The sequence below is a fragment of the Hemitrygon akajei genome, chromosome 1 (genome assembly GCF_048418815.1).
Source record: "Hemitrygon akajei chromosome 1, sHemAka1.3, whole genome shotgun sequence".
Classification (NCBI taxonomy): Eukaryota; Metazoa; Chordata; class Chondrichthyes; order Myliobatiformes; family Dasyatidae; genus Hemitrygon; species Hemitrygon akajei.
Genome location: NC_133124.1, coordinates 7,698,973 through 7,725,378, shown reverse-complemented (window position 1 = coordinate 7,725,378; position 26,406 = coordinate 7,698,973). Strand labels below are relative to the sequence as shown.

General features: G+C 43.8%; 1 protein-coding gene across 5 annotated transcripts in view; it reads left to right on the top strand.

Moving 5' to 3' along the window:
• Positions 1–26,406, top strand: part of LOC140716871 (collagen alpha-1(XV) chain-like) — a 327,765-nt gene that overhangs the window by 214,056 nt on the left and 87,303 nt on the right. For 3 of the 5 annotated variants that reach the window (XM_073030228.1, XM_073030177.1, XM_073029916.1), the window contains 6 exons: positions 4,765–4,827; positions 8,635–8,715; positions 10,435–10,500; positions 12,278–12,430; positions 18,099–18,179; positions 19,897–19,941. In XM_073030228.1, the coding sequence (XP_072886329.1) occupies positions 4,765–4,827; positions 8,635–8,715; positions 10,435–10,500; positions 12,278–12,430; positions 18,099–18,179; positions 19,897–19,941 (489 nt within the window). The remainder of the gene's footprint in view (positions 1–4,764; positions 4,828–8,634; positions 8,716–10,434; positions 10,501–12,277; positions 12,431–18,098; positions 18,180–19,896; positions 19,942–26,406) is intronic. The other 2 variants (XM_073030003.1, XM_073030091.1) reach the window with 2 other exon arrangements.

Below are 26,406 nucleotides of genomic sequence, written 5' to 3'. Positions count from 1 at the left end.
CTAAGAAGGGATGTGCTGACGTTGGAGAGGGTTCAGAGGAGGTTTACGAGAATGATTCTGGGAATAAGAGAGTTACCATATGAGGACTGATTGATGCCTGTACTCACTGGTGGGGTGGGGGTGGGAGCTCATTGAAACCTATCTAATATTGAAATGCCTCGATAGAGTGGATATGGTGTGGGTGTTTCCAGTGGTGAGGAACTCCAGGACCAGAGAGCACAGCCTCAAAATAGAGGAACGTCCAGTTAGAACAGAGATGACTTTAGCCAGAGAATGAAGATGATGAGGAATTGCTTTAGCCAGATTTCAATGCCACGGGCGGCTGTGGAGGTCAGGTTATTGGGTGTATTTAAGGTAGAGGTTGATAGATTTTTGATTAGTCAGGGTGTGAATGGATACTGGGGGAGGATAGAAGACTGGGGCACAGAAGGAAATGGATCAGCCATGATGAAATGGCAGAGCAGATTTGATGGGCCAAATGGCCTAATTCTGCTTCTGTATTTTATGGTCTGAAAATAAGCAAGAACTTACAATCCCATCCTTCAGCCTGAAGGTGAAAGACGACATGCACCAGACTGGATGACCAGATATAGTGACAGAGTTAAATATACTGCAAATGTTAAAAAAAAATTGGATTTAGATTTGAAAGTCTTTTTTGAATCATGTGTGAGTAGAAGCAATTGAAAAGCACTTTCTAAGAAAAGTCATAACCATCATCATTTAAAAGTCTCCTTTGTTCTCCATCTCACGATATTTCCAAGAAGATGACTAAAGCTGAAATTAAATTGTATTGACTAGTACAATTTGTCTTCCACTGAAGACTTATTTTTGATGTCAGTGCTGTCCATTTTTAGAGCAAGGCCAAGTTTTTATTGTTGGAAGCTGTCTCACTTGCATAGTAGTCTATAATACTGACTTGACGAGGTGACGTTCAGGGACTGTGGGTTGTCCTGTTGGATTTCATACACGTCGTTTCAGCCACAATTATCGTGGCCTCCAAAATGCCTCCATGTGCCTCCGTGATCTGAGCCATGATATGTCAGGAGGGCTTACACAGTTTAGGAGAATGGGCAATGAACTGGTAGATTTAACGCAGTGCCGGTACGTGTATGGTCATGCACTTTGGTAGAAGAAACAAAAGCATCAACTATTTTCTAAATGGGGATAAAATACAAAACTCTGAGTTGCAAAGGGACTTTGGAGTCGAGGCTTTATAAAGCACAGCTGAGGCCTCACTGGGAGCAGCTTTTGGCCCCTTATCTAAGAAAGGATGTGTTGGCATTGAGAGGGTTCAAGGAGGTTCACAAAAATGATTCCAGGATTGAAAGGCTTGTCAAATGAGGAGCGTTTGATGGCTCTGGCCCTCTACTCACTAGAATTCAGAAGTATGAGGATGACCTCATTGAAACCCATTGAATGCTGAAGCACGTTGACAGAGTGGATGTGGGGAGGGTGTTTCCTATAATGGAGAGGCTAAGACCAGAAGACACAGCCTGACGATACAGGGGTACCCTTTTAAAATGAAAATGAAGAAGAATTTAATTTGCCAGAAAGTGATGAGTCTGTGAAATTCATTGCCACAGGCAGCTGTGGAGGTCAAGTCATTGGATGTACTTAAGGCGGAGGTTGATAGATCAGGGCATGAAGGGATATGGGGAGAAGGCAGGAAATTGGGGTTGAGAGGGAAAATGGATCAGCCATGATGAAATAGCAGAGCAGGCTTGATGTGCAAAATGGCCTAATTCTGCTCCTATATCTATGGTGTTATGGTCAAAGCCAAATGAAACAAAATCAAATAAATTTATTATCGAAGTACACATACAGAATTAAGTACACAGTCATATACAGATGTATGCAGTGTTAGGCACCCTAGATATTTTATATGGTTTCAGATTTTACCAGAGACTCATCACCATTGAGGCTGTCTGGGGTTATCTGGAGAGACAGAAGCAAGACAGGCAGCCAGAGTCAGCAGAAGGACTGTGGCAAGTTCTCCAGGATGCTTGGAACAAACTACCAACTGATTTTCTTATAAAACTGCTCAACAGTGTGTAACTAAGAGAGTTGATGCAGTTTAAAAGGCAAAGGATGGTCAATCCCAATATTGATTTGATTTAGTTTCGTACTGATACTGCTCTTTGTAGTAATTTTTTGATATTTATTATTTTTGAAAGCATCTTCGCTTCAGACCTTTGCACAGTGCTGTATGTCACCATATACTACCTCGAGGTTTTTATTTATTTCTTTAGCGATGCAGTAGGCCATCCCACCGACCTCACAACCCCGATTAAGCCTAACCTAATCACAGGACAATTTACAATGATCAATTAACCTATCAGTACGTCTTTGGATTGTGGGAGGAATGAAAACCCTCGTGTTCCACAGGGATGATGTACAGAACGGCACCGGAATTGAACTCCGAGCTCCGGAACGCCCTGAGCTGTAATAGCATCACGCTTCCAGGCTTTTGTAGAGAAAGAAAAATATAAAATAGAAATTATGAAAAACAATACATAAAAACAAAAACTGACAAACAGCCAATGTGTAAAAGACAAATTGAGAAAACAGAAAAATATATACTGAGAATATGATTTGTAGAGTCCTTGAAAATGAGCCTGTAGGTTGTGGAATCAGTTCAGTTTTGAGGTGAGTAAATTTATCCACTCTGGTTCAGGAGTCTGATGGTTGAAGGGGAGAAATGGTCGCTGAACCTGGTAGTGTGGGACCTAAGGCTTCTGTACCTCCTGCCCGATGGCAGTGGCAGAGAGGGGATCTTATAGAAACATAAAACATTTTGAAAGGGATAGATAAGATAGAAGTAGAAAAGTTGTTTCCATTGGTAGGTGAGACTAGAACTAGGGGACATTGCCTCAAGATTCAGGGGCAGAAGATTTAGGGTGGAGATGAAGAGAGGGGTGAATCTTTCCCAGAGAGTGGTGAATCTGTGGAATTCTCTGTCCAGGGAAGCAGTTGAGGCTTCTTCACTAAATATATTTAAGATACAGTTAGATAGATTTTTACAGTGTAGGGGAATTAAGGGATATGGGGAAAAGGCAGGTAGATGGAGCTGAGTTTATGGACAGATCAGCCATGATCTTATTGAATGGTGGGGCAGGCTCGATGGGCCGGATGGCCGACTCCTGCTCCTATTTCTTATGTTCTTATGAGAGGAGAGCATGGTTTGGATGGTGCAGGTCCTCGATGATGGAAGCTGCTTTTTTCATGTCAATGTGCTGAATGGTGGGAAGGGCTTTGCCCCTGATTGGCTGGGCTGTATCCACCACTTTCTGTAGCCTTTTCCATTCCTGGGCATCGGTGTTTCCATATCAGGCCATGACACAACCCGGATACTCTCCTCCGTGCACTTGTAGAAATTCACCAAAATTTTAGGTCACATGCCAAACTTAAGCAAATTTTTTAAACTTGGAGGTGTTGCCATGTCATTTACATGCTTGACCCAGGATAGATCCTCTGAAGTGAAGGAATTTAAAGTTACCGACCCTCTCCACCTCTGATTCACTATTGAAGACTGGCTCATGGGCCAACGGTTTCCTACTCCTCTAGTCAATAATCAGCTCTTTGGTTTTAGTGATGATGAGTGAGAAGTTATTGTTGTTTCACCACTCAGTCAGATTCTTAAATCTTCTTTTATATGGCAACACTGGTGTCATCAGCAAACTTAAATATGCACTGTACTTAGCCAAGCAATCATGAGTATAAAGTGTGCAGAGCAAGGGACTGTAGGAGAATGAGGTGTCATAAACTGCTCTACAGAGGTCCAAAATTAACTTGAAGGGGCAAATGGCCTTGTTCATTGCTGAAATTATTCTATAATTCTATAGTGGGGTAGGGCTTTTTTTTTGGAGTGAAGGAGAATAAGAGGTGACTTGATAGAGGTGTAACAGATGAATAGAGGCATATGTCGAGTGGTTAGTCAGAGACACTTTTCTCAGGGTGGAAGTGGCTAATACCAGGAGGCCATAATGCTGAAGTGATTGAAGGAAGATATAGGGGTGAATATCAGAGCGAAGAGTGGTAGATGTGTGGAATGTGCTGCCTGGGGTAGAGGTGGAAATTCATTAGGGACTTTAAAGAAACTCATAGACAGGCACATGGAAGATAGAAAAATGGAGGGCTATGTGGGAGGGAAGAGTTAGATTACTCTCAAGAGTAGGTTAAAAGGTTGGCACAACTTTGTGGGCTGAAGGGCCTGAACTGTGCCGTAGTGTTCTATGTTCTGTGTTCTCACTGCTGCCATCAGAAAGAAGGTACAGGACTCACACCAGCATGTTCAGGAACAGTTATTACCCATCAACCATCAGGCTCCTGAACCAGAGGGGATAACTTCACTCACCCTCACGCCCCATCACTGAACTGTTCCCACAACCTCGGGAACTCACTTTCAAGGACTCTTTATTTATTTCTTTTTGTATTTGCACAGTTTATTGTCTTCTACACATTGGTTGCTTGCCACGTTGGTGCGGTCTTTCAATTATTCTATTATGGTTATTATTTTTTTGGATTTATTGAGTATGCCTGCAAGAAAATGAATCTTAGGGTTGTATATGATGACATATAAGTACTGTGATAATAAATTTACTTTGAACTTTAAATATTTGATCTCAAGGGTCTCCAAAGGATTAGGATTGTCAGGAATCAAGTGTGGTCCCTGTTTTAAGTATGCCCTCATGATTTTTTGTAAGATAAAATAAATAAATAGTCTTGCCTTTTCTTTAAAAACTTTTTTTTTCATTTTCATTTCAGGGTAAACAAGGGTCGCAGGGATTTAAAGGAACTAAAGGTGATCCAGGCCTCAAGGGAGAGAAGGTATGTGATACAACTCTGTGCTGAGGCACCTCAATGTGAGACCAAGTTATTCAGACTTTGCAAGCAGCAAAAGAGCTCCATCTGTCCATTTGATTTTTAATTTTTTTTAATGGTTTAAACAAAATAGAAAAGACAGGTGTGATTTGATTAGATGTTTTTTATATCGCAGAATACACTGGACAGCAAAGATTTTGCTTCCTGCATACTTTTTGGTGTATCTTATGGATTTTAGGCTGCTGATCATGAAAATCACCATGAAATTTCCCTATCATGCACTGTTTTTTGAAATTGCCTATATTTGTTATTTCAATTCATAATTCAAGTCAGAATAACTGATGCCAAGATAAAGGAAGGCATTTTTGTGGTCCACAAATCGAGCATATCATCAGTGGCAGGCAATTCAAAGAGCTCCTACTGAGACCGGAGAAAATTGCACGGAAGGCATTGAAGAACATTGTTGAAAATTCTCTTGACCACTGCAGAGCACCAAACTACTTGCAGCTGTTCAAGCAGACAAAACCATTAAGTGCAACATTGTCATAAAAGATTAATTTTCTGCATTCCCATTTAGAATGCAAATCTTGGTATTGTCAATGATGATCGTGGTGAGGGGTTTCACCGGGACTTCGGTCATGGAGATCAGGGGAAATGGTACCTATCAATGCTTACTGATTATTGTTGCACACATAAGTGAGAAGCCTCCAACGCTGAGTACAAATGATGAAAAAATAATCACCAACATGTTCTTAGCTTGAATTAACTTTATTTCTTACATCTTTCATTTACAAGAGGAGTAAAAATCTTTACGTTATATCTCCGTTTAAATGTACAATGTGCAATTTATGATAAATATTATGTACAACAGGATAGTCAAAATAACATAGAAGTACAGTTGCATCAGCATGAATTAATCAGTCTGATGGCCTGGTGGAAGAAGCTGTCCCGGAGCCTGTTGGTCCTGGCTTTTATGCTACGGTACCGTTTCCCAGATGGTAGCAGCTGGAACAGTTTGTGGTTGGGGTGACTCGGGTCCCCAGTGATCCTTTGGGCCCTTTTTACACACCTATCTCTGTAGATGTCCTGAATAGTGGGAAGTTCACATCTACAGATGCGCTGGGCTGTCCGCACCACTCTCTGCAGAATCCATACCAGGCAGTGATGCAGCCAGTCAGGAGGCTCTCAATTGTGCCCCTGTAGAAAGGTCTTAGGATTTAGGGATTCATACCAAACTTCCTCAACCATCTGAGGTGAAAGACGTGCTGTTGTGCTTTTTTCACCACACAGCTGGTGTGTACGGACCATGTGAGATCCTCGGTGATGTGGATGCAGAGGAACTTAAATCTGTTCATCCTCTCAACCCCAGATCCACTGATGTCACTAGGGGTGAGCCTGTCTCCATTCCTTCTGTAGTCCACAACCAGCTCCTTTGTTTTTGTGACATTGAGGGAGAGGTTGTTTTCTTGATACCACTGTGTCAGGGTGATGACTTCTCTGTATGCTGCCTCATTATTATGAGGCAGCCTACAGTTGAATTATTGAACAGCAATGAGCACTGTTATGCAATTAAATCCATTATATTCAATAAAAGTTAATTTCTTGTTTCTTCAAATCCCTACCTGATACAAGTAGTCTGAAATTATATTTGTATTCAGTTTCAAATAGTCTCTCATAAACAAAGAAACAATCTGAGGAAGCAACACTCCCGAAAAAATTTGTTGTCCAGTGATATTTGCCGAGAAAAATCATGGTCATGGAAAGACCATGACAGCCCACATCACGTGACACGGCACATAACAACAAACAATATCATAGAAAGTAATTAGAAATGCAAAATCCACAATCTGAATCAACATACAACAAAGTTACACAGGCAAAACGTTGGAGGAACTCAGCAGGTCAGGCAGCGTCTAGGGAGAGGAATAAACAGTCGACAGTTCGAGCTGAGGCCCTTCATCAAGACTATTTCCATAGATGCTGCCTGACCTGCTGACTTATTCCATCAGACTCCGCTCTGACCTGACTTCTGTTGCTCACCTCAAGATTTGCTGACCACTTAGGCAGCTGGTTCACAGGTAAAATGGTCATTGCCACCCTGAGCAACACCAAGCTTCAGTGGAGCTCAATCGATCTCTGGCCATAAATGCTTCTACGTCCCCTGATTCTGTAAAGCTTGGACTGATTAGCATAACACTGCAGTACACTGATTAGTGTACTGATTAGCATAATGACCCGTGCTGTCTGTAAGGATGTTCGCCCATGAACATAAGGGTGGTGAATCTGAGGAATTCATTGCCACAGACGGCTGCAAAGGCCTAGTCATTGGGTATATTTAAAGCAGAGATTAGTCAGGGCGAGAAGGGTTATGGGCAGAGAGCAGAAACGGGGTAGAGAGGGATAATAAATCAGCAATGATGATCCAAAGGCCTAATTCTGCTCCTGTGCTCTATGAACTTATGGTCTTATGGTTTCCTTCAGGTGCTCCAGTTTCCTCCCACATTCCAAAGATGTACAGTTAGTACATGTGTAGAAACTGAGGAAAACACGCCATAAGACATAGGAGAGGAATTAGGCCATTCGGCCCATCGAATCTGCTCTGCCGTTCTATCATGTCTGATTTATTATTCCTTTTAACCCCATTCTCCTGCCTTCTTCCCTTAACCCTTGATGCCTTGACTAATCAATAACTTATTAACCTCCATTTTAAATTACTCAATGACTTGGTCTCCACAGTCATTTGTGGAAACTAAGTCCACAAGCTTGCCAACCACTGGCTAAAGAAATTCCTCCTCATCTCTGTCCTAAAGGAGCACCCTTCTATTCTGAGGCCATGCCCTCTGGTCCCAGAATCACACACTATAGTAAACATCCTCTGTTTTAGCCTTTCAATATTCGATAGGTTTCAATGAGATCCCCTGTCATTCTTCTAAACTCCAGTGCGAACAGGCCCAGAGCCATCAAGCACGCTTTATGCATTAACCCTTTCATTCCTGGGTTCATTCTTTTGACTCTCCCTGGAACCTATCCAGTGCCAACACATTCTTTCTTTGATAAGGGGCTCTAAACTGCTCACAATATGGAGTCTGACCAATGCCTTATAAAGCCTCAGCATCACATCCTTGCTCTTGTATTCTAGTTGTCTTGAAAAGAATCATACAAAGGATGTTCGTTCACCAATGAGAGAACAATGTACTTTAATTCTAATTCTGATGCAGTTGCCTTCAGAGAGGCTGGTGACTGATCGTGGTGAAGCATGGAGCATGTTATGTGTGCATCAGTAATCACAGCAATGATTCTAGCTGGAAATTTGCAAGATAGACACTACCCACCCACAAAGCTGCCTTTTCCAAAATCTCCCTTTGGGAAAAGTCTGTCGGGCTATTAAAACAAACACTTCATGCCATCTTAAAAATTTCTTCCACAGGCAATTAATCTGATCAACCATTCTAGTTAACCACCCCACCCCCCTCTGTCTATTCCACAGTCACTGCATGGACTGTAAACACCTTAAACCACTTTTTATTACACTGTTTACATTGTAAATACATACTAATGTTCATGTACTTATTCTCATACTGTATAATTGTTGAATGTTGTTGGCTTTTTGGTGCATGTTGGGCCCTGACCAACACACACAGCAAATTCACAATTTGTGTAAATGTATACGGCAAATAAAGTTGATTTTTTCCATGATTTGCCGCGAGTGAGCTGAAGGCTGGATTGCCCTGTGGCTTTGCCTGAAGTGCTTTGCTTTGCGAAATGTCGATGTGAACTGCATGGCGATTAACCACCGTCTTCCACTCTCTTCAGGGCGACCCAGGAGTCGCTGGTTCATCAGGACCTCCTGGCCTGCCAGGTCCACCTGGACCACCCGGCCCACCGCCAAAGCTCGTGAGTAAAGTTCAGCACACACCAAACCGCTTGCTGTAGTTTAGGAGGCTTCCATTTGTTATTGGCGATGCACCTGGAAGCCATGGCATGCACCACTGCTTGAGGAGTGACCTGTTTGCTCAGCCCACATCTCATTGTCCACACTGGGACACTGAGAGTGAGGGGTTTTTAGCAGTGAGGGCCAGAATGACAGGGGCTCTGCTGGTAACACCATAATCAATGATTTAGATAACGGAGCTGATGGCTTTGTAGCAAAGTTTGCAGATGATACAAAGATAGATGGAGGGGTAGGTAGTGCTAAGGAAGCAATGCGATTGGAAGAATGGGCAAAAAAGTGTCAGATGGAATACAGTGTTGGGAAATGTATGATAATGCATTTTGGTAAAAGGAACAAAAATGAAGACTATTATATAAATGGGGAGAAAATTCAAACATCAGAGATGCAAAGGGACTTAGGAGTCCTCGTGCAAGACTCCCAGAAGATGAATTTACAGGGTGAGTCTGTGGTAAAGAAGGCAAATGAGTCCAGGGAGTCCAGAGGAGGTTCACAAGGATGCTTCCAGGAATGAAGGGGTTAACATATGAGGAGTATTTGACAGCTTTGGGCCTGTACTCACTGGAATTTAGAAGAACGCATGGGGATCTCATTGAAACCTACCGAATGTTGACAGGACTAGATCGGGTGGATGTGGAGAGGATGTTTCCCGTAGTGGGGGTGCTCTGATGTAGAGGGCACAACCTCAAAATTGAGGGGCAACCCCTTGGAACAGAGGTAAAGAGGAATTTGTTTTAGCTAGAGAGTAGTGAATCTTTAGAATTCTCTGCCACAGGTCATTGTGGAGGTCAAGACCATGTGTATATATAAAGTGAAAATTGATAGTTTCCTGATCGGTCAGGGCATCAAAGGATAAGGTGAGAAGGCAGGTGTATGGGGTTGAATGGGATCCAGGATCAGCCATGATGGAATGGTGGAACAGACTCGATGGGCTGAATGACCTGATTCTGCTCCTATGTCGTATGGTCATATGGTCATAGACACAGGAGCAGGATCAGGTCATCTGGCCCATCGAGTCTGCTCCACCACTCCATCATGGCTGATTTATTTTCCCTCTCAAATACATTCTCTTGCCTTCTCACTGTAGCCTTTGACAATATCACTAATCAAGAACCTTTCAATTTCCACTTTAAATATACACAATGAATTTTTGCTACCTAAACCACAAATTCACCACCCTCTGGCTGAAGACATTCCGCCTCACCTCTAACACAAGAGATTCTGCGAATGCTGGAAATCTAGAATAACACACACAGAACGCCGGAGAAACTCACCAGGTCAGACAGCATCTTTGGAAAGGAATAAAAAGTCAATGTTTCGGGCTGAGACCCTTCATCAGATAGGTCTTGGCATGAAATATTGACTCTATTCCTGCTGCTTAACCTGCTGAGTTCCTCCAGTATTTTGTGTGTTCCTCCTCTCTGTTCAAAAGGGACCACCTTCTATTCTGAGGCTGTGCCTTCTGCTCCCATTACCAGAAATATCCTCACAGTGCTGAGATTTCTGTCTGCAATATCATGTGCCCGTTGTGAAACTGCTCTTGGGGAAGCTTCCACATGTACTGGCGTGTCAAGCACATCAATTAAATTTTCATAACTATGGAAAGATTATTCTTGCCCTAAAGTGCACGATTGGGCTTTTAATTTTTCTCTGTCCGTCCCCAGATGAAGTTCGTCGATGCTGATGGTTCTGGACTTGATGACAGTGACCTCACCAGGGAGATGATTCAAGTTAGTACTCCACTGGAGAGTGCAGAGTCTGCAGGACTTGCCTAGGAACGAACTCACTCTCTCTCTCTCTCTCTCTCTCTCTCTCTCTCTCTCTCTCTCTCTCTCTCTCTCTCTCTCTCTCTCTCTCTCTCTCTCTCTCTCTCTCTCTCTCTCTCTCTCTCTCTCTCTCTCTCCCCCCCCCCCCCCCCCACCTCTATCTTTCTATCTCTATTTGTCTCTCTCTTTATAAACTCTCGACATTACATTCTTGCTTTTATATTCTAGTCCTCCTCAAATGAATGCTAACATTGCATTTGCCTTCCTCACCACAGACTCAACCTGCAAATGAACCTTTAGGGAATCCTGCACAAGGGCTCCCAAGTCCCTTTGCACCTCTGATTTTTGTATTTTCTCTTCATTTAGAAAATAGTCAACCCTTTCATTTCTTCTACCAAAATGCATGTCCGTACACTTTTTAAAGCAGAGGTTGATAGATTCTTGATTGGTCAAGGCATTAAAGGATATGGTCGAAAAGCCGGGGATTGGGGCTGAGAAGGAAATGGATCAGCCATGATGAAATGGTGGAGCAGACTTAATGGGTCAAATGACTTAATTCTGCTCCTGTATTCTGGCCCTATAAATAAAGAGCAATACTTGGACCCGGAGTGCAGCATTGATCTTGTTTGCTGGTATTTCACAAGCATTGAGCCCAGACCTGGCATACGCACTATAACCTACTTCATAAGACATGCCTTTGGGCTAGGCATCAGTCTGGTAAATTGGTCTACACACTCTCTAAAGATTCCAAGTGCTTCCTCTAATGAGGTGACCAGAAGTGAACACAATCGTCCAAGTGTGATTTCTCTGGGGTAATGAATGAGGATTTCAGGTTTACTAGAGTGGTTACCAAGAATGGAAAAGCCTACAGAAAGTAGTGGATACAGCTCATCCATCACAGGAGAAGCCCTCCCCACCTCTGAGCTCATCTACAAAGAGCACTACCACCAGAAATCAGCACCCATTCTACTCCCTTCTCACTACTGTTCATGTTCCATAGTCTTTCAATTTCCTCTTGTAATTCAGCATATTTCTGGTTTTTTTCACTTATTGATTTCTGTAATTTATGTGTGTTTGAAATGGCTATATCTATTAAATAAGTAGTTCTTGCTTGTTTATCCTGTGTTATTATATCCAGACGGTTATTAGGGATTGTCCGATCTGTAGTAACTGATCAGTTGTAAGATAATTTGCGGGACTCTGACTCTAAAACTGAATAAGGCTTGTATGGTTCCTTTTATGAGTTTGTATTTTAAAGCAAGATTTTTTGTGAATGATGTTTGCCTCTTGATTGTGCCTGTGTAAGTAATCAGATTGAGTTAAACAGCTACAGGATCCTGTAATGTGTTGGATTATTTCAGGTTTCTTCTTTCAAGAATTGAAGAAAATTCTTCAATTTTTTGCGTTTATTGGCCTTTTATTGATCATTTTTTTGTGTTAACCACCCGGTCCTATATTGCCACAAGGAACCCCTCTGTTTCTAGGATGAGGTCTCCAACTCTGAGCCGGGTGTTCAATGCTTCCTTGCTGATGTCTATTCTTACTATTTTTGTATTTGCACACTTTTCCCTCTTTGGCACAGTGATTGCTTGTCCGTCTTTGTGTGTAGTTTTTCATTGATTCTACTGTATTGCTTTGTTCTACTGTGAATCCCTGGTAGCATATGTACATTGATATAAAATTGACTCTGAACTATGAACTTTGGCCTATTACTACAAGAGTAACTGCCTGTGTCCATCAGCAGTGTCCGCCAGGACCACCAGGCCCCCCCGGCTTGCCGGGTCTGCCGGGAATCCCAGCTCCATCTGAAGCCGAGAACCCAAACCTCGTTGGTGCCCCGGGTCCACGTGGTCCTCCTGGTTACCCTGGACAAGACGGAGGCTCGGGTGAGCCGGTAAGTAGATGCCACGTTCATCCATTTCTTGGTGTTTGTCTTTCTCGAGACTGCTTTTCTTTCCATTCCTGTTGACTGCTCAGACTTTAACATCTTGCAGGCATTTTGATGAAGAACAAGCAGTTCTGGTAAAGTGTTCATAGAGTTGTAGAGCACTACAATAGAGAAACAGACCCTGCAGCCCAGCTAGTTCATGACAAGTCAGTATGCTTAGTCCTATCTACTGGCATCCAGACAACAGCCCTCCATTCCCCTCTGTTGGGCTTGAAATTCTGCCCTGTGTTCGTTTAGGAAGAGAGACAACTAACACCGGAATATTACAAAACGTGGCTTTATTGCAGAATTCGTAACTGGCACAGCGAATCCACGGAGTCGCTGGAGAAGGCGTTCTGTTTTCCCCTTACAATCTGCTCTTATTTATACCCCTTTTCCCCCCAGCACAACCCCGCTACATATTAGGTAATATCGGGCACTTGTGTCCATCTTATTGGCCCGCAGCCATATGCTCACGAGTTACCTGTTTCTTTTGTTTACTGAATCGCGTGACACTAATAGTATCGGTGTAGCGGGGTCCCCAGTTTCGCTCCCCCCTCCCTCGCATTCCGGCCTCCTAACATTATGTGTGTTACGTGAGCCACTCCTGACCTGTAATGGCAGTCTCGAATTAACCCCAACACTCCCTCCCTTGGCCTCCCAGAGGCCACATCCCCACAATCCCTTACAATCTTTTCCGCGGCTGCCGGGATCAGGCAGAGAGGTGAGCGTCCCCCGGCACTCTTTGGCGTGTCCTCCCTATTTGCTTATCCTGATTTGTCCGACCTAGGGTCACAAAATATGGGTAGGGGTTCCCTAAACATCCGCAATTTTTACAAGTAGCATGCAACATTTCAGAAAACTTAATCAATAACAAATTCACAATCCCCCCCTTGCCATGGTCCATTTCAGTCCGTGTCCTCACATAGCGCGTCCGCTTTCCGGGAGGGCCGTGTCCTCCCCTTCCACCGGGAACAAGGGTGCCTGGTACGCCGCTGGAGGTCCATTCTTTCCAGTCAAGGCTCGATCTATAGTCCGGATGACTAGGGTCCTAATACAGGGTATGCAACAACAACCACACGTGATAAAGATAGCAATTTAAATAGACAGTCCTAGAGCCGACTGTCCCAGAAACGCTCCCCACTTGCCAGAGATCTTATTTAGCCAGTAGAAAATGATGCCAGTTATTGTCCCCCTCCCTTCTTACCTTTTAATGCCCTGTTGGAGACCTCGGCGACAGGGTATGGACCATGCCACCGTTTTCCGTTCCAGGTGAGCTTCCCTGGGCCTCGGAGGAACACTTCCACTCCTACCTTGATGGTGTCCGACCCCTGCGGCTGCTCACTGTTAGTTTATTGAACTCGCACAGTTATCAATTTTACCATATTTCTAAAAACTCTCATATACTCTGTTACTCAACACACAAATGTCTGAGTTTCGGTAACTCGAAATTGAAGTGCTCCATGGCTCCCTAGTACACAGAGAGGATCAAATATGGGACGGTCGCCTTTCAAAACCTGACCTTCGCGTGGGAGATTTCTCCTCTTAACAACCAGTCTAAGGTAGGCGCCGTCAGTATCCCCGTGCACTAAGGTGTACCGCGGAACACTTTCTCTTCTCCTCCTCACTCCTGAGACTTTTATGCCCATCGTGGGCGGCGGGTACCCTCACTCAGAAGACTTTTCCACGGGCGGAGGATCTTCCTAAAAACAGATAAGAGTTAGTACTTACCAGTCACGATTCTGCACCGGGAATGATCTCTCCCAGGGTAATTTGGGGTTGGTGAGGATCCGTCAGCAGACAAGATCTAACTCAGTGATTTAACTATCTAGTGGAAGTCTTTGATATAACAGGCACTTCCTGACCTTAGTCGAGCTTGCGGCCGCAAGTTGTCTGCTGTCGGACCCGCCAGCCTGTGTTGTCTCTCCCTCCCCACGTCGGGGTCACCAAATGTTGGGCTTGAAATTCTGCCCTGTGTTCGTTTAGGAAGAGAGACAACTAACACCGGAATATTACAAAACGTGGCTTTATTGCAGAATTCGTAACTGGCACAGCGAATCCACGGAGTCGCTGGAGAAGGCGTTCTGTTTTCCCCTTACAATCTGCTCTTATTTATACCCCTTTTCCCCCCAGCACAACCCCGCTACATATTAGGTAATATCGGGCACTTGTGTCCATCTTATTGGCCCGCAGCCATATGCTCACGAGTTACCTGTTTCTTTTGTTTACTGAATCGCGTGACACTAATAGTATCGGTGTAGCGGGGTCCCCAGTTTCGCTCCCCCCCTCCCTCGCATTCCGGCCTCCTAACATTATGTGTGTTACGTGAGCCACTCCTGACCTGTAATGGCAGTCTCGAATTAACCCCAACACCTCCTATTCATGTTCCTGTCCAAAATTCTCAATGTTGCACTGACAGCTCGTTGTACACTCTCACCACTCTCTGAGTGAAGAAGTTCCCTCTCATGTTTCAGTCGAACATTTCACCTTTTACCTTGAACCAGTACTAGTCCCACCCAGCCTCAGTGGGAAAAGTCATTTACCCTATCTACACCCCTCATAGTTTTGTATTCCTCTGTAAGGTTCTCCCTCTTTCTCCTGATCTTCAGGGAAGTAAAGTTATCTGGGTTGTTCAGATCTACTCCCATCAGCCAAGAGAGTAATCTTTGTTTGGTAAACACAAGAGATTCTACAGGTGATGGAAATCCAGAGTAACACACTCAAACTGATGGAGGAGTTCAGCAGGCCAGGCAGCATCTATGGAAAAGAGTAAACAGTCGACGTTTCGGCCGAGACCCTTCATCGGGACTGGAAAGTTATTTGGAATTGGTTTATTGTTGTCACATATACCAAGACACAATAAAAAACGTCATGAACAATATTCATATGGATGCAATCATTATACTGTACTCTGAGGTGGAAAAATTAAGCCAATAACAATGCAGAATAAAGTGTAAAAGCTACAGAGAAAGTCATAGCAGACCAGAGATGTCTGAAGTGTCAAGTCAAGTCAAGTCACTTTTATTGTCATTTCGACCATAACTGCTGGTACAATACACAGTAAAAACGAGACAATGTTTTTCAGGACCATGGTGTTACATGACACAGTACAAAAACTAGACTGAACTATGTTAAAAAAACAACACAGAGAAAGCTACACTAGACTACAGACCTACCCAGGACTGCATAAAGTGCACAAAACAGTGCAGGCATTACAATAAATAATAAACAGGACAGTAGGGCAAGGTGTCAGTCCAGGCTTCAGGTATTGAGGAGTCTGATAGCTTGGGGGAAGAAATTGTTCACAAGGTGCAGGATAGATATGTCCCATAGAAAAACAAGTTCTCAAATGGCCAAGGTAGGCAACTGTGGATGACAAGGGAAGTTAAGGACTTCATAAAAGCCATGTTGTTCCTGAAACGATGAATGTGGGTCTTCATACCATACGTGAAGGACAGGAGCTGGCATTTTGAATGAGTTATAAATATGCATGCTGGATTTCACCTACCAAGAAGAACATGATGCATCCTTCTCAGAACAAGGAGGTGTCACCTTCCACAAGGCATCGTGGATGCTCTGTTTTGCATCATTTTGGATTTGCACTGTCCCAGATTAATGCAGAGCACGCACTTGCCAGAGCAGAATATCATCACAGTGCAGCTAAGCATTAGGAACCGGAATCCTGATAAATTTTCTCATGGATTAAATACCTGGTCCAACCATGGCCAAGAGAGCTCTCCAGTGCCTCCACCTCCTCAGGAGGCTGAAGAAATTCAGCGAGTCCCTTTCAACTCTCACCAATTTTGATCCATGCCTCATAGAATACAGTGTGTCCAGACACATTCTGACTTGATGCAGTAACTGCTCAGTGTGTGACTGAAGAAAGTTGTGGACGGAGTTCAGCACATATCAGTAATCAAGCTTCCCTCCAAGGACTCTGTCTGTGCATCTCACTGCCTCAGTAAAGCAGCCAGCATAATCAACGACTTCACCCTTCCGGGACTTGCTCTCTTCTCTCCTCTCCCACTGGGAAGATGATAAAATATCTGAAAGCTCCTACCACTAGGCCTGGGCCTTTCTTTTGCCTTCCTCTCTTCTTAAAGAGTGGAGTGACATTTGCAATCTTCCAGTCCTCTGGGACCATGCCAGAATCAAGTGATTCTTGAAAGATCATGACCGATGCATCTGTTGTCTCTTCAGCAACCTCTCTCAGGACTCTGGGATGTAGTCCATCTGGTCCTGGTGACTAATCTGTCTTAAGACCTTTATGTTTGCCTAGCACTTTTTCCTTTGTAATAGCAACGGCACTCACTCCTGCTCCCTGACATTCACAGACCTCTGGCACACTGCTAGTGTCTTCCACAGTGAAGACAGATGCCAAGTACCCATTAAATTCATCTGCCATTTCTTTGTCCCCCATTAATACCTCACCAGCATCATTTTCCAGAGATCCAATATCAACTCTCACCTCCCTTACTCTCTATATAACTGAAAGAACTTTTGGTCTCCTGTTTTATATTATTGGCTAGTCTGCCCTCATATTTCATCTTTTCCTTCTTATAGCTACTTTCATTGCCTTTTGTTCGATTTTAAAAGCTTCTCAATCATCCAACTTCCCATCCACTTTTGCTACATTACATGTCTTCATAATAACTAATTCTTCCTCCTGCACTCGATAATCAGTACCTGGGCTTCTCTATTCAATACACTAAGCCCAAGGAGTTGAAAGCAGAGGAATGCAAATAGCTGAGCAACACACACAAAATGCTGGAGGAACTCAGCAGATCAGGCAGCATCTATGGAGGGGAATAAATAGTCGACATTTTGGGTCAAGACCCTTCATCAGGATGCTGTTTATTCGTTTCTGTAGGTGCTGCCGCAACTACTGAGTTCCTCCAGCATTTTGTGTGTGTTGTTCTGGATTTCCAGCATCTGCAGGATCTTTTGTGTCTCCAATACAAAGAGCTCCAGGGTTGTGAGAACGGACACAGAGCTATTCAGTTTGCAAAGAAGTAGCAGCAATTAGAAGGGTGTTATTGTCAGCATTAATTTGCAGTGTGTTGAGCATCAAGATCATGTTGCAATACTTATTTTGTAATGTTGCAAGTAGTAAAATTTATCCCCTCCCCTTCTCTCTTTTTCCATTCCCCATTCTAGTTCCCCTCTTATCCCTTCTCTTTTCCTCACCTGCCTATCATCTGCCGTTGGTGCCCCTCCTCCATCCCTTTCTTCCATGGTCCACTCTCCTCTCCTATCAGATTCCTTCTTCTTCAACTCTTTACCTTTTCCACTTATCACTTCCCAGCTTCTTACTTCGAACCCCCGCCTCCCCCGCCTCCCCTAACCACCTTCCCATTCACCTGGCTTTACTTATTACCTGCCAACTTGTATGCCTTTCCCTCCCGCCACCATCTTATTCTGGCTTCTTCCCCCTTCCTTTCCAGTCCTGAAGAAGAGACTCAGCCCAAAGCATCAACTGTTTATTCAAGTCCATGGATGCTGCCTGACCTGCTGAGTTCCTGCAGCATTTTGTGGGTGTGATGCTCTGGCTATCTGTAGAATCTCTTGTGGTTACAGTGCTGAGGTTATGATATGTCACCTTGCCCTCTATTAAGTTGCTGCTCATTTGTTGCAGGGTCCAGTAGGATCTCCAGGAGTGGATGGAACTTCTGGCAAACCAGGATCCAAGGGGCAAAAGGCAAGTCATGAAAACACGGTGAGGTGAATGAGTGTGTAGTCCCAAACTGAATTTGTGAATTTTTATCAGAAAGTAGAGGCAATTTTCCCATACTGTTCAAATATTTCATCATGTCTATATGCTTTGCTGACCTACATAAACTGTCTTCATGATAAATCTAACTCATCGGCTTAGCCGGTCTATAATCCTCCACTTTTGTTCACCCACGTCTTATCTAAGTCTTTTAAAGATCTGCCTCTACCACCAACCCTGACAGTGCATCTCTCATCTCTGTGTAAGAAACCTACCTCTGTATCCCTCCATACTGAGTTTACACACGTTCTCTGATACTGGCCAATACCACCCTGAGAGAAAGGTGATGATTGTACACTCCATCTATGCCTCTTATACGCACTATCAGGCCACTCTCATTCTCCTACACCTCAAAGAGAAAAGCCGAGCTCACTCAACCTGTCCTCATAAGGTACGCTCTCTAATCCTGGCAAATCTCCTCTACACCCTCACTAAAGCTTCTACATTCTTCTTCATAAGTCAAGTTTATTGTCATTTAACTATATAGGAGTATACCACCAAATGAGATGAACCAGTAGTACACATAACACACATTATAACGTAGGAAAGTAATGAATTCTGCATAAATAAACAAAGTAAAGTGCATAAATTGAATGTTGTAGAAGACAGAACAAATTAACTGGTGACACACTGAATGTGATGCAGCAGGAAGTTCAGACGCCTAATGGCCTGAGTGATGAAGCTGTTTCGCATCCTGACCATTCTTGTCTTTATGACAGACAGACAGACAGACAGACTGACATACTTTACTGATCCTGTGGGAAATTGGGTTTCATTACAGCTGCACCAACCAAGAATAGTGAAGAAATATAGCAATATAAAACCATAAGTAATTAAATAATAATAAGTTAATCATGCCAAGTGGAAATAAGTCCAGGACCAGCCTATTGGCTCAGGGTGTCTGACACTCCGAGGAAGGAGTTGTAAAGTTTGATGGCCACAGGCAGGAATGACTTCCTATGACGCTCAGTGTTACATCTCGGTGGAATGAGTCTCTGGCTGAACGTACTCCTGTGCCTAACCAGTACATTATAGAGTGGATGCGAGTCATTGTCCAAGATGGCATGCAACTTGGACAGCATCCTCTTTTCAGACACCACCATCAGAGAGTCCAGTTCCACCCCCACAACATCACTGGCCTTACGAATGAGTTTGTTGATTCTGTTGGTGTCTGCTACCCTCAGCCTGCTGCCCCAGCACACAACAGCAAACATGATAGCACTGGCCACCACAGACTCGTAGAACATCCTCAGCATCGTCCGGCAGATGTTAAAGGACCTCAGTAGTAGAGACAGCTCTGACCCTTGCAACATGATCTCATGGCTGATGGTAGAATGTCAAAGAGAATGCTGGATGGATGGGTGGGATCCTTGATAATAATAAGGGCCCTGTGTACGCATTTGTAGGGACTTCCTGTCCGATGACCAGAATTGGGCACAATACTCCAAATGTTGTCTAACCAGAGACCAGAAGTACAATATGACCTCTCAACTACTGAACTTAATCCCCCAACTAATGAAGGCCAGCACACCATACACTATCTTAACTAATCAAGAATGTGTAGCCCTCTGCTAATGCTTTTGGGCCTTTTCTAGTATTTTTGAATTAAATGGGACCTCTGTGGTTTCCACAAGAAAAATCAATAAAATGTACTTGTTTGCAGGGTGATCAAGGTCCAGTTGGCAAGCCGGGACCACCGGGAGCAAAGGTAAATTGTAAACCTTTAAAGGTCAGATTGACTGCACTTCACTTGCTTGGCCAAGAAGCATTATTGTAAAACTGTATAGCTTGTGATCTGCTACTGGGGTAGACCCTCAGGATCAGTGCTGTGTACTGTGGTCTTATAGGATCCAAGGTGGCTGGCGAGGCCATGGATGGGCCAGAGGTGATGAAGGGGAAGCTGAGCGGTTGGTTTGTGAGATGGATGCACTCTTTCTGTTGCTTACCCAGGGATTTGGAGAGCCCCAGACCTGAAGCCGTCAATACCATCCTGAAAACTCCCCGTCCTCCTCATTCAGCAGACTTGGGATTGGAGACAGTAGGGATGCTGCATTCCTTCAAGATATCTTGGAGCACATCCATTAATCTTCTCCTCTGTCGGCTTAGTAACAGCTCGGTAACTTGATGGTTAGCACAACGCTTTACAGTACTGGTGACCCGCGTTCATTACCCACTGTTGTCTGTAAGGAGTTCATATGTTCTTCCCATGGCCACGTAGGTTTCCTCCAGGTGCTCCGGTTTCCTCCCACAGTCCAAAGACGTAGCGGTTGGTAGGTTAATTGGTCATTATAAAGTGTCCTGTGGTTAGGCTATCAGAGGATTGCTGGGTGGCAAGGATCAAAGGTCTGGAAGGGCCTGTTCCCCGCTGTATCTCAATCAATCAGTCAGTAAGTAAATGGTTTCCCAAGAGAGATCTCAAAATAGCTGGCTCTGTTCATTGGGGGCTGTCAAGGGGCTGCCCAGAATCAGAATCCACTTTATTATCATCAGCATGTGATGTGAAATTTGTTAACTTAGCAGCAGCAGTTCAATTCAATACATAAACTAGAAGAAAAATAATAATAATAATAAAAAATAAGTAAGTAAATCAATTACGTATATTGACTAGATTAAAAATCATGCAAAAACAGAAATACTATATATTAAAACAAAAGTGAGATGGTGTCCAAGAGTTCAATGTCCATTTAGGAATTGGATGGCAGAGGGGAAGAAGCTGTTCCTGAATCACTGAGTGTGTGCCTTCAGGCTTCTGTACCTCCTACCTGATGGTAACAATGAGAAAAGGGCATGCCGTGGGTGCTGGAGGTCCTTGATAATGGATGCTACCTTTCTGAGACACTGCTCCCTGAAGATGTCCTGGGTACTTTGTAGGCCAGTACCCAAGATGGAGCTGACTAGATTTACAACCTTCTGCAGCTTCTTTCGGTCCCGTGCAGTAACCCCCCCCCCCCCCAATACCAGACAGTGATGCACCCTGTCAGAATGCTCTCCATGGTACAATTAGAGAAGTTTTTAAGTGTATTCGTTAACATGCCAAATCTCTTCAAACTCCTAATAAAGTATAGCAACTGTCTTGCCTTCTTTATGACTACATCAGTATGTTGGAACCAGCTTAGATCCTCAGAGATCTTGACACCCAGGAACTTGAAGCTGCTCACTCTCTCCACTTCTGATCCCTCTGTGAGGATTGGTATGTGTTCCTTCGTCTTACCCTTCCTGAAGTCCACAATCAGCTCTTTTGTCTTATTGACGTTGAGTGCCAGGTTGTTGATGCGGCACCACTCCACTAGTTGGCATATATCACTCCTATACGCCCTCTGATATGAGTCTCTGTTGTGGACTGAGAGTGGGAAGGGGGGCAGGGAGAGGGGTAGCATGATGGGGAAAAGGGGAAGAGAGAGGGGAGGGTGTGGGAAGCACCAGAGAGACATTGTGTAATGATCAATAAATCAATTGTTTGGAATCAAATAACCTTCCCTGGTGACTCAAGGCTGGGAAGGTCTGCACCCCCACCTGGCACACCTTCCCTGCCACCTGTCCCACACCTCTCACACGGTCTTCACCCTCGCCATTCCCAACATCCTTTGCTCCTGCCAGATTTACAAACTCACTCTCTGCTCCACGTTGACAAATACAGCACTGTGAAAAAGTCTTAGGCACCCTAACTATATATACAGGTACGTTGCCAAGATTTTTGCGCAGTACTGTGTGTCAAGAAAATTGTTGTCTTGTAGCAGCAGTACAATTCAAGACAAAAAAAATACTGTAAGAAACGATAAATAAATAATGCAAGAAAGGAAAATTGAGGTGGTGTTCATTGTCCGCTCAGAAACCTGATTGCAGAGGACAAAAAGTTGTCCCTAAGAGATTGAGTGTGGGTCTTCCGGTTCCTCCCTGATGAGAAGGGGGCATGTGCCAGATGGTAAAGGTCTTTACTGATGGATGCCACCTTTTTGAAGCACTGCCTCTTGAAGACGTCAGAAGGCCTGTGCCAATGAAAGCCCTGTCTGAGTTTATAAACCTCCGCAGCCGCTTGCAGTCCTGCGCCTTTCAGAAGGTGATGCAACCCGTCAGAATGCTCTCCACCATATATCTGTAGATATTTGCCAGAAGCCTTGGTAACATACCAATGACCTCAAACTCCGAATGAAGCACAGCTTCTGTTGTGTCTATCGTGGTTGCATCAATACGTTGTACCCAGGACAGATCCTGTGAGGTGTTGACACCCAGGAACTTGAAGTTGCTTACTCCTTCCACTGCTCACCCCTCAATGAGGGGTGGAATGTGTTCCCTGACTACCCCTTCCTGAAGTCCACAATCAGCTCCCTGATCTTACTGATGTTGTTGCAACACCACTCAACCAGCCAATCTATCTCATTCCCATTCGCCTCCTTGTCACCATCTGAGATTCTGCCAACAACAGTGAGTCCTGTCTAAGCTCGGGCAGTTGGGACTGAAGAACGCTTGTGAAATGCTTGGGCTTACCCAATGTCAGACACATCAAGGAGTTGTTATTGACTTCAGAAGAAGGAAAGCAGAGACCCATGAGCCAGTTTTCATCAGAGGATCAGAAGTGGAGGGGGTCAACAACTTTAAATTCCTTGGTGTTGTTTTGTAGGACCTGTCCTGTGCCCAGCAGGTAAGTGCAATTAGAAAGAAAGCACGACAGCTCCTCTGTTTCCTTAGGAGTTTACAGAAATACTGCATGGCATCTAAAACTTTGACCAACTTCTATAGATGAGAACTAGGAGGTATATTGAGTGGCTGCATCACAGCCTGCTATGGAAATACCAAGGCCCTTGAACAGAAAATCTACAAAAAGTAATGGATATGTCCCAGTTCATCACAGGTAAAGCTCTCCCTACCATTGAGCACATTTACATAGAGCATTGTTGCAGGAAAGCAGCATCCATCATCAGAGACCCCCACCACCCAGGCCATGCTCTCCTCTCGCTGCTGCCATCAGGAAGGAGGTACAGGAGCCTCAGGGCCAACACCTCCAGGTTCAGGAGCAGTTATGAACCCTCAACCATCAGGCTCTTGAACCAAAAGGGATAACTTCACTCAACTTCACTTGCCCCATTATTAAAATGTTCCCACAACCAATGAACTCACTTTCAAGGACACTTCATCTCATATTCTTGATATTCATTGCTTTATTTATTTCTTTTTGTATTTGCATGGTTTGTTTCTTTCTGCACTCTGGTTGAACACCCAGGTTGGGCAGTATTTCATTGATTCTGTTATGGTTATTATACTATGGATTTATTGAGTATGCCCACAGGAAAATTAATCTCAGGGTTGTATAAGGTGAAATATATATTTTTTGATAATAAATTTACTTTGAACTTTGAACTTTAACTTATACAACAACCCAGGATTCTGCAACATTACTTTTTTCTGGATGCTGAACCACAAATTACCACTTTACCAATTCTTGTCCACAAAGATCTGCTTCTTAATTGTATCTTAAGACTAATATCAGCGGCTTACATTGTGTTTATTTACAGACTGGAGACTTGTGTGTTTTAGACAATGAAATCATAAGATATTCAGCCAATCGAGTCTATTCCAGCATCCCATCACATCTGATTTATTATCCCTCTCAACCTCATTCTCCCTGTAGCTTTTGACACCACTTACTAATTTTGAACTATCAATATCCAATTTAAATATACTCGATGTCTTGGCCTCCCCAGCAATGAGTTCCTCAGATTCACCACCTTCTGGCTAAAGAAATTCCTTCTTATCTCAGTTCTCTACACAGTATCTAACACACAGGGAATAAAACAGTAAAAATAGAGCACCATTCATCTTTAATCATTCTTGCAATAATATAGCATTGAATTTCCCAGATGGGTTAGTTAGCAAGGCAAGTTTTATTAAGTGTTCTAAATGGCTCTTGAGAAAGTCATAGTGAACCACAATGTGCCACAGGGGCTGTCAAACCCATTGTTACGGGGGTTCTTCTCCACTCATATGACAAGCCATTCAATCCTGGAATCATTTTTGTGAACTTCCTTTGAACACTTTCCAGTTTCAGCACATCCTTTCAAAGATAAGGGACCCAAACCTGCTCACAATCCTCCAAGTGAGACCTCACCAGTGCTTTACAGCCACAGTTCTGACATCTTTCCTTTAGAATACTTCTTCCTCTTTGGGATGTGTATATCCTGTGCCTTCCAAATTGCTTCCAGAAATTCCAACCATTGCTGCTCTGCCATCATCCCTGCCAGTGTTCTTTTCCAATCAATTTTGGCCAACTCCTCTCTCATGCCTCTGTAATTCCCTTTTCTCCATTGTAATACTGATACATCTGACTTTAGCTTCTCCTCCTCAAATTTCAGGGTGAATTTGATCATATTATGATCATTTGCCCCTGAGGGTTTCCAAGGGAAACTTGAGTTGTAGAGTCCTTGAAAGTGAGTCTGTAGGTAGTGGAATCATTTCAGTGTTGAGATGAAAAAGCCTGATGGTTGAGGGGTAATAACTACTCCTGAATGTGGTGGTGTGGGACCTGAGGCTCCCGAACCTCCTGCGCAAAGGTAGTGGCGAGAAGAGAGCCTGGCCAAGTTAATGGGGCCCTTGATGATGCAAGCTGCTTATCTTGTGGCCGCACTCCTTGCTGGTGTATTCCACTGATCAGGAGGACTGGGCTGTATGCATCACTTTCTGTAGACGTTTCCGTTCCTGGGCATTGGTGTTTCCATACCAGGCCATGATGTAACCAGTCAGGTACTCTCCACTGGGCATATTTGCATGTGACAGCAGCCACACCTCAATACACCACTTCAACAGGCGGGTTAAACCAGGTGAGGGTAGCCGACAGACAGGGAGACAGGGACATACCTGTCCTGGCATGCGAAATCAGCTCTGGAGGACCGGGTGGATGAGATCTACAGTGAAATCCAAAGTCTAGGAAGGTGTATCTGCAACGCTCCATGGAGAGGAAAGGGCATGACAACGCACAGAAGTCATGGTCACCCACTGCACCCAAGGAAGACTCCAGTTTGTGATGCTTGTTTGTACCACTGGACCCAGACTTCGGAGGTTGAGAGAGTGGAACTGCCCCAGTGCAACAGCTTTTCCACTTTAAAAACTCTCCCGCACAGGTTTCCTGTCATCGTCAGACATGATGGACAACCAGCACACATTTATTTTGTAATTTTACAGTAAGTTATTGTCTTTTGTACTGTACTGCTGCAACAAAACAACAAATTTCACATCATCTAAGAAGAGGATAATTAACCCGATTCTGACTCACAAGTCTGCAATTTAATAAATTACGACTATATTTCAAAAAAGATGGCTTTTTTTGTGATTTCTGGGACTTCGAAAGTCCTACATAAGTGGAAGGTTTTTAAACTAATCTCACTTTCAAGACATGTTTTTCAGTAATCAATGTTCCCCTTTTAAACAAGCACAAAATCATTTTGAGTCTGCAAGATCAAGGTGGTAGATGGATTTGATTTCATTTCCAGTTACAATGCTTCTCCGGGAAAAACTTGACGTTCATTTTGTGAGCTGTCCCTCCCATCCTCCAATCCTTGTGCCTTCCTCCCTGTCCGATAAAGTGATACATGATTTAGATTGGTGGTAAGTTCATAAATGTATCCTTAGACACAAGAGATTCCTCAGATGCTGGAAACCTTGAGCGACTCGCAACAAAATGCCGGGGGAACTTAACAGGTCAGACAACTCTATAGAGAGGAATAAACAGTTAACTTTTCGGACAGGACACCTTCATCAGGTGCAGGACTTCGAAAGTCATACATAAATGGCAGATTTCTTAACTAATCTCAGTTTCAGTAGGTGTTTTTCTGTAATCAAGTGTCCGCACTGTAACTCTCACCAGCCCAGCAGATCATAAAAGTGGAGCAGGTTTGATGGGCTGAATGGTCTAATTCTGCACTTACATCTTCTGTCTTATAAAAGATCACAAAAACGGGTTGAGACTGCAGGACCTGCGTGAGTAAGGTGAATGTGGATTTCATTTCTGCCCTTCCGTAATGGGGCAGACACAATGAGTATCGAGGCAGACCCACTTTAGTTTCTGTAAGTTACAGTGCTCCCCTCCCCTCCAAACATGTTCCCTGACTTATTAGCTAATATAAATATTCATTCCATAAGTATTCATTCATTCAACATCATTATGTGCCGTGTCCTGTGACAT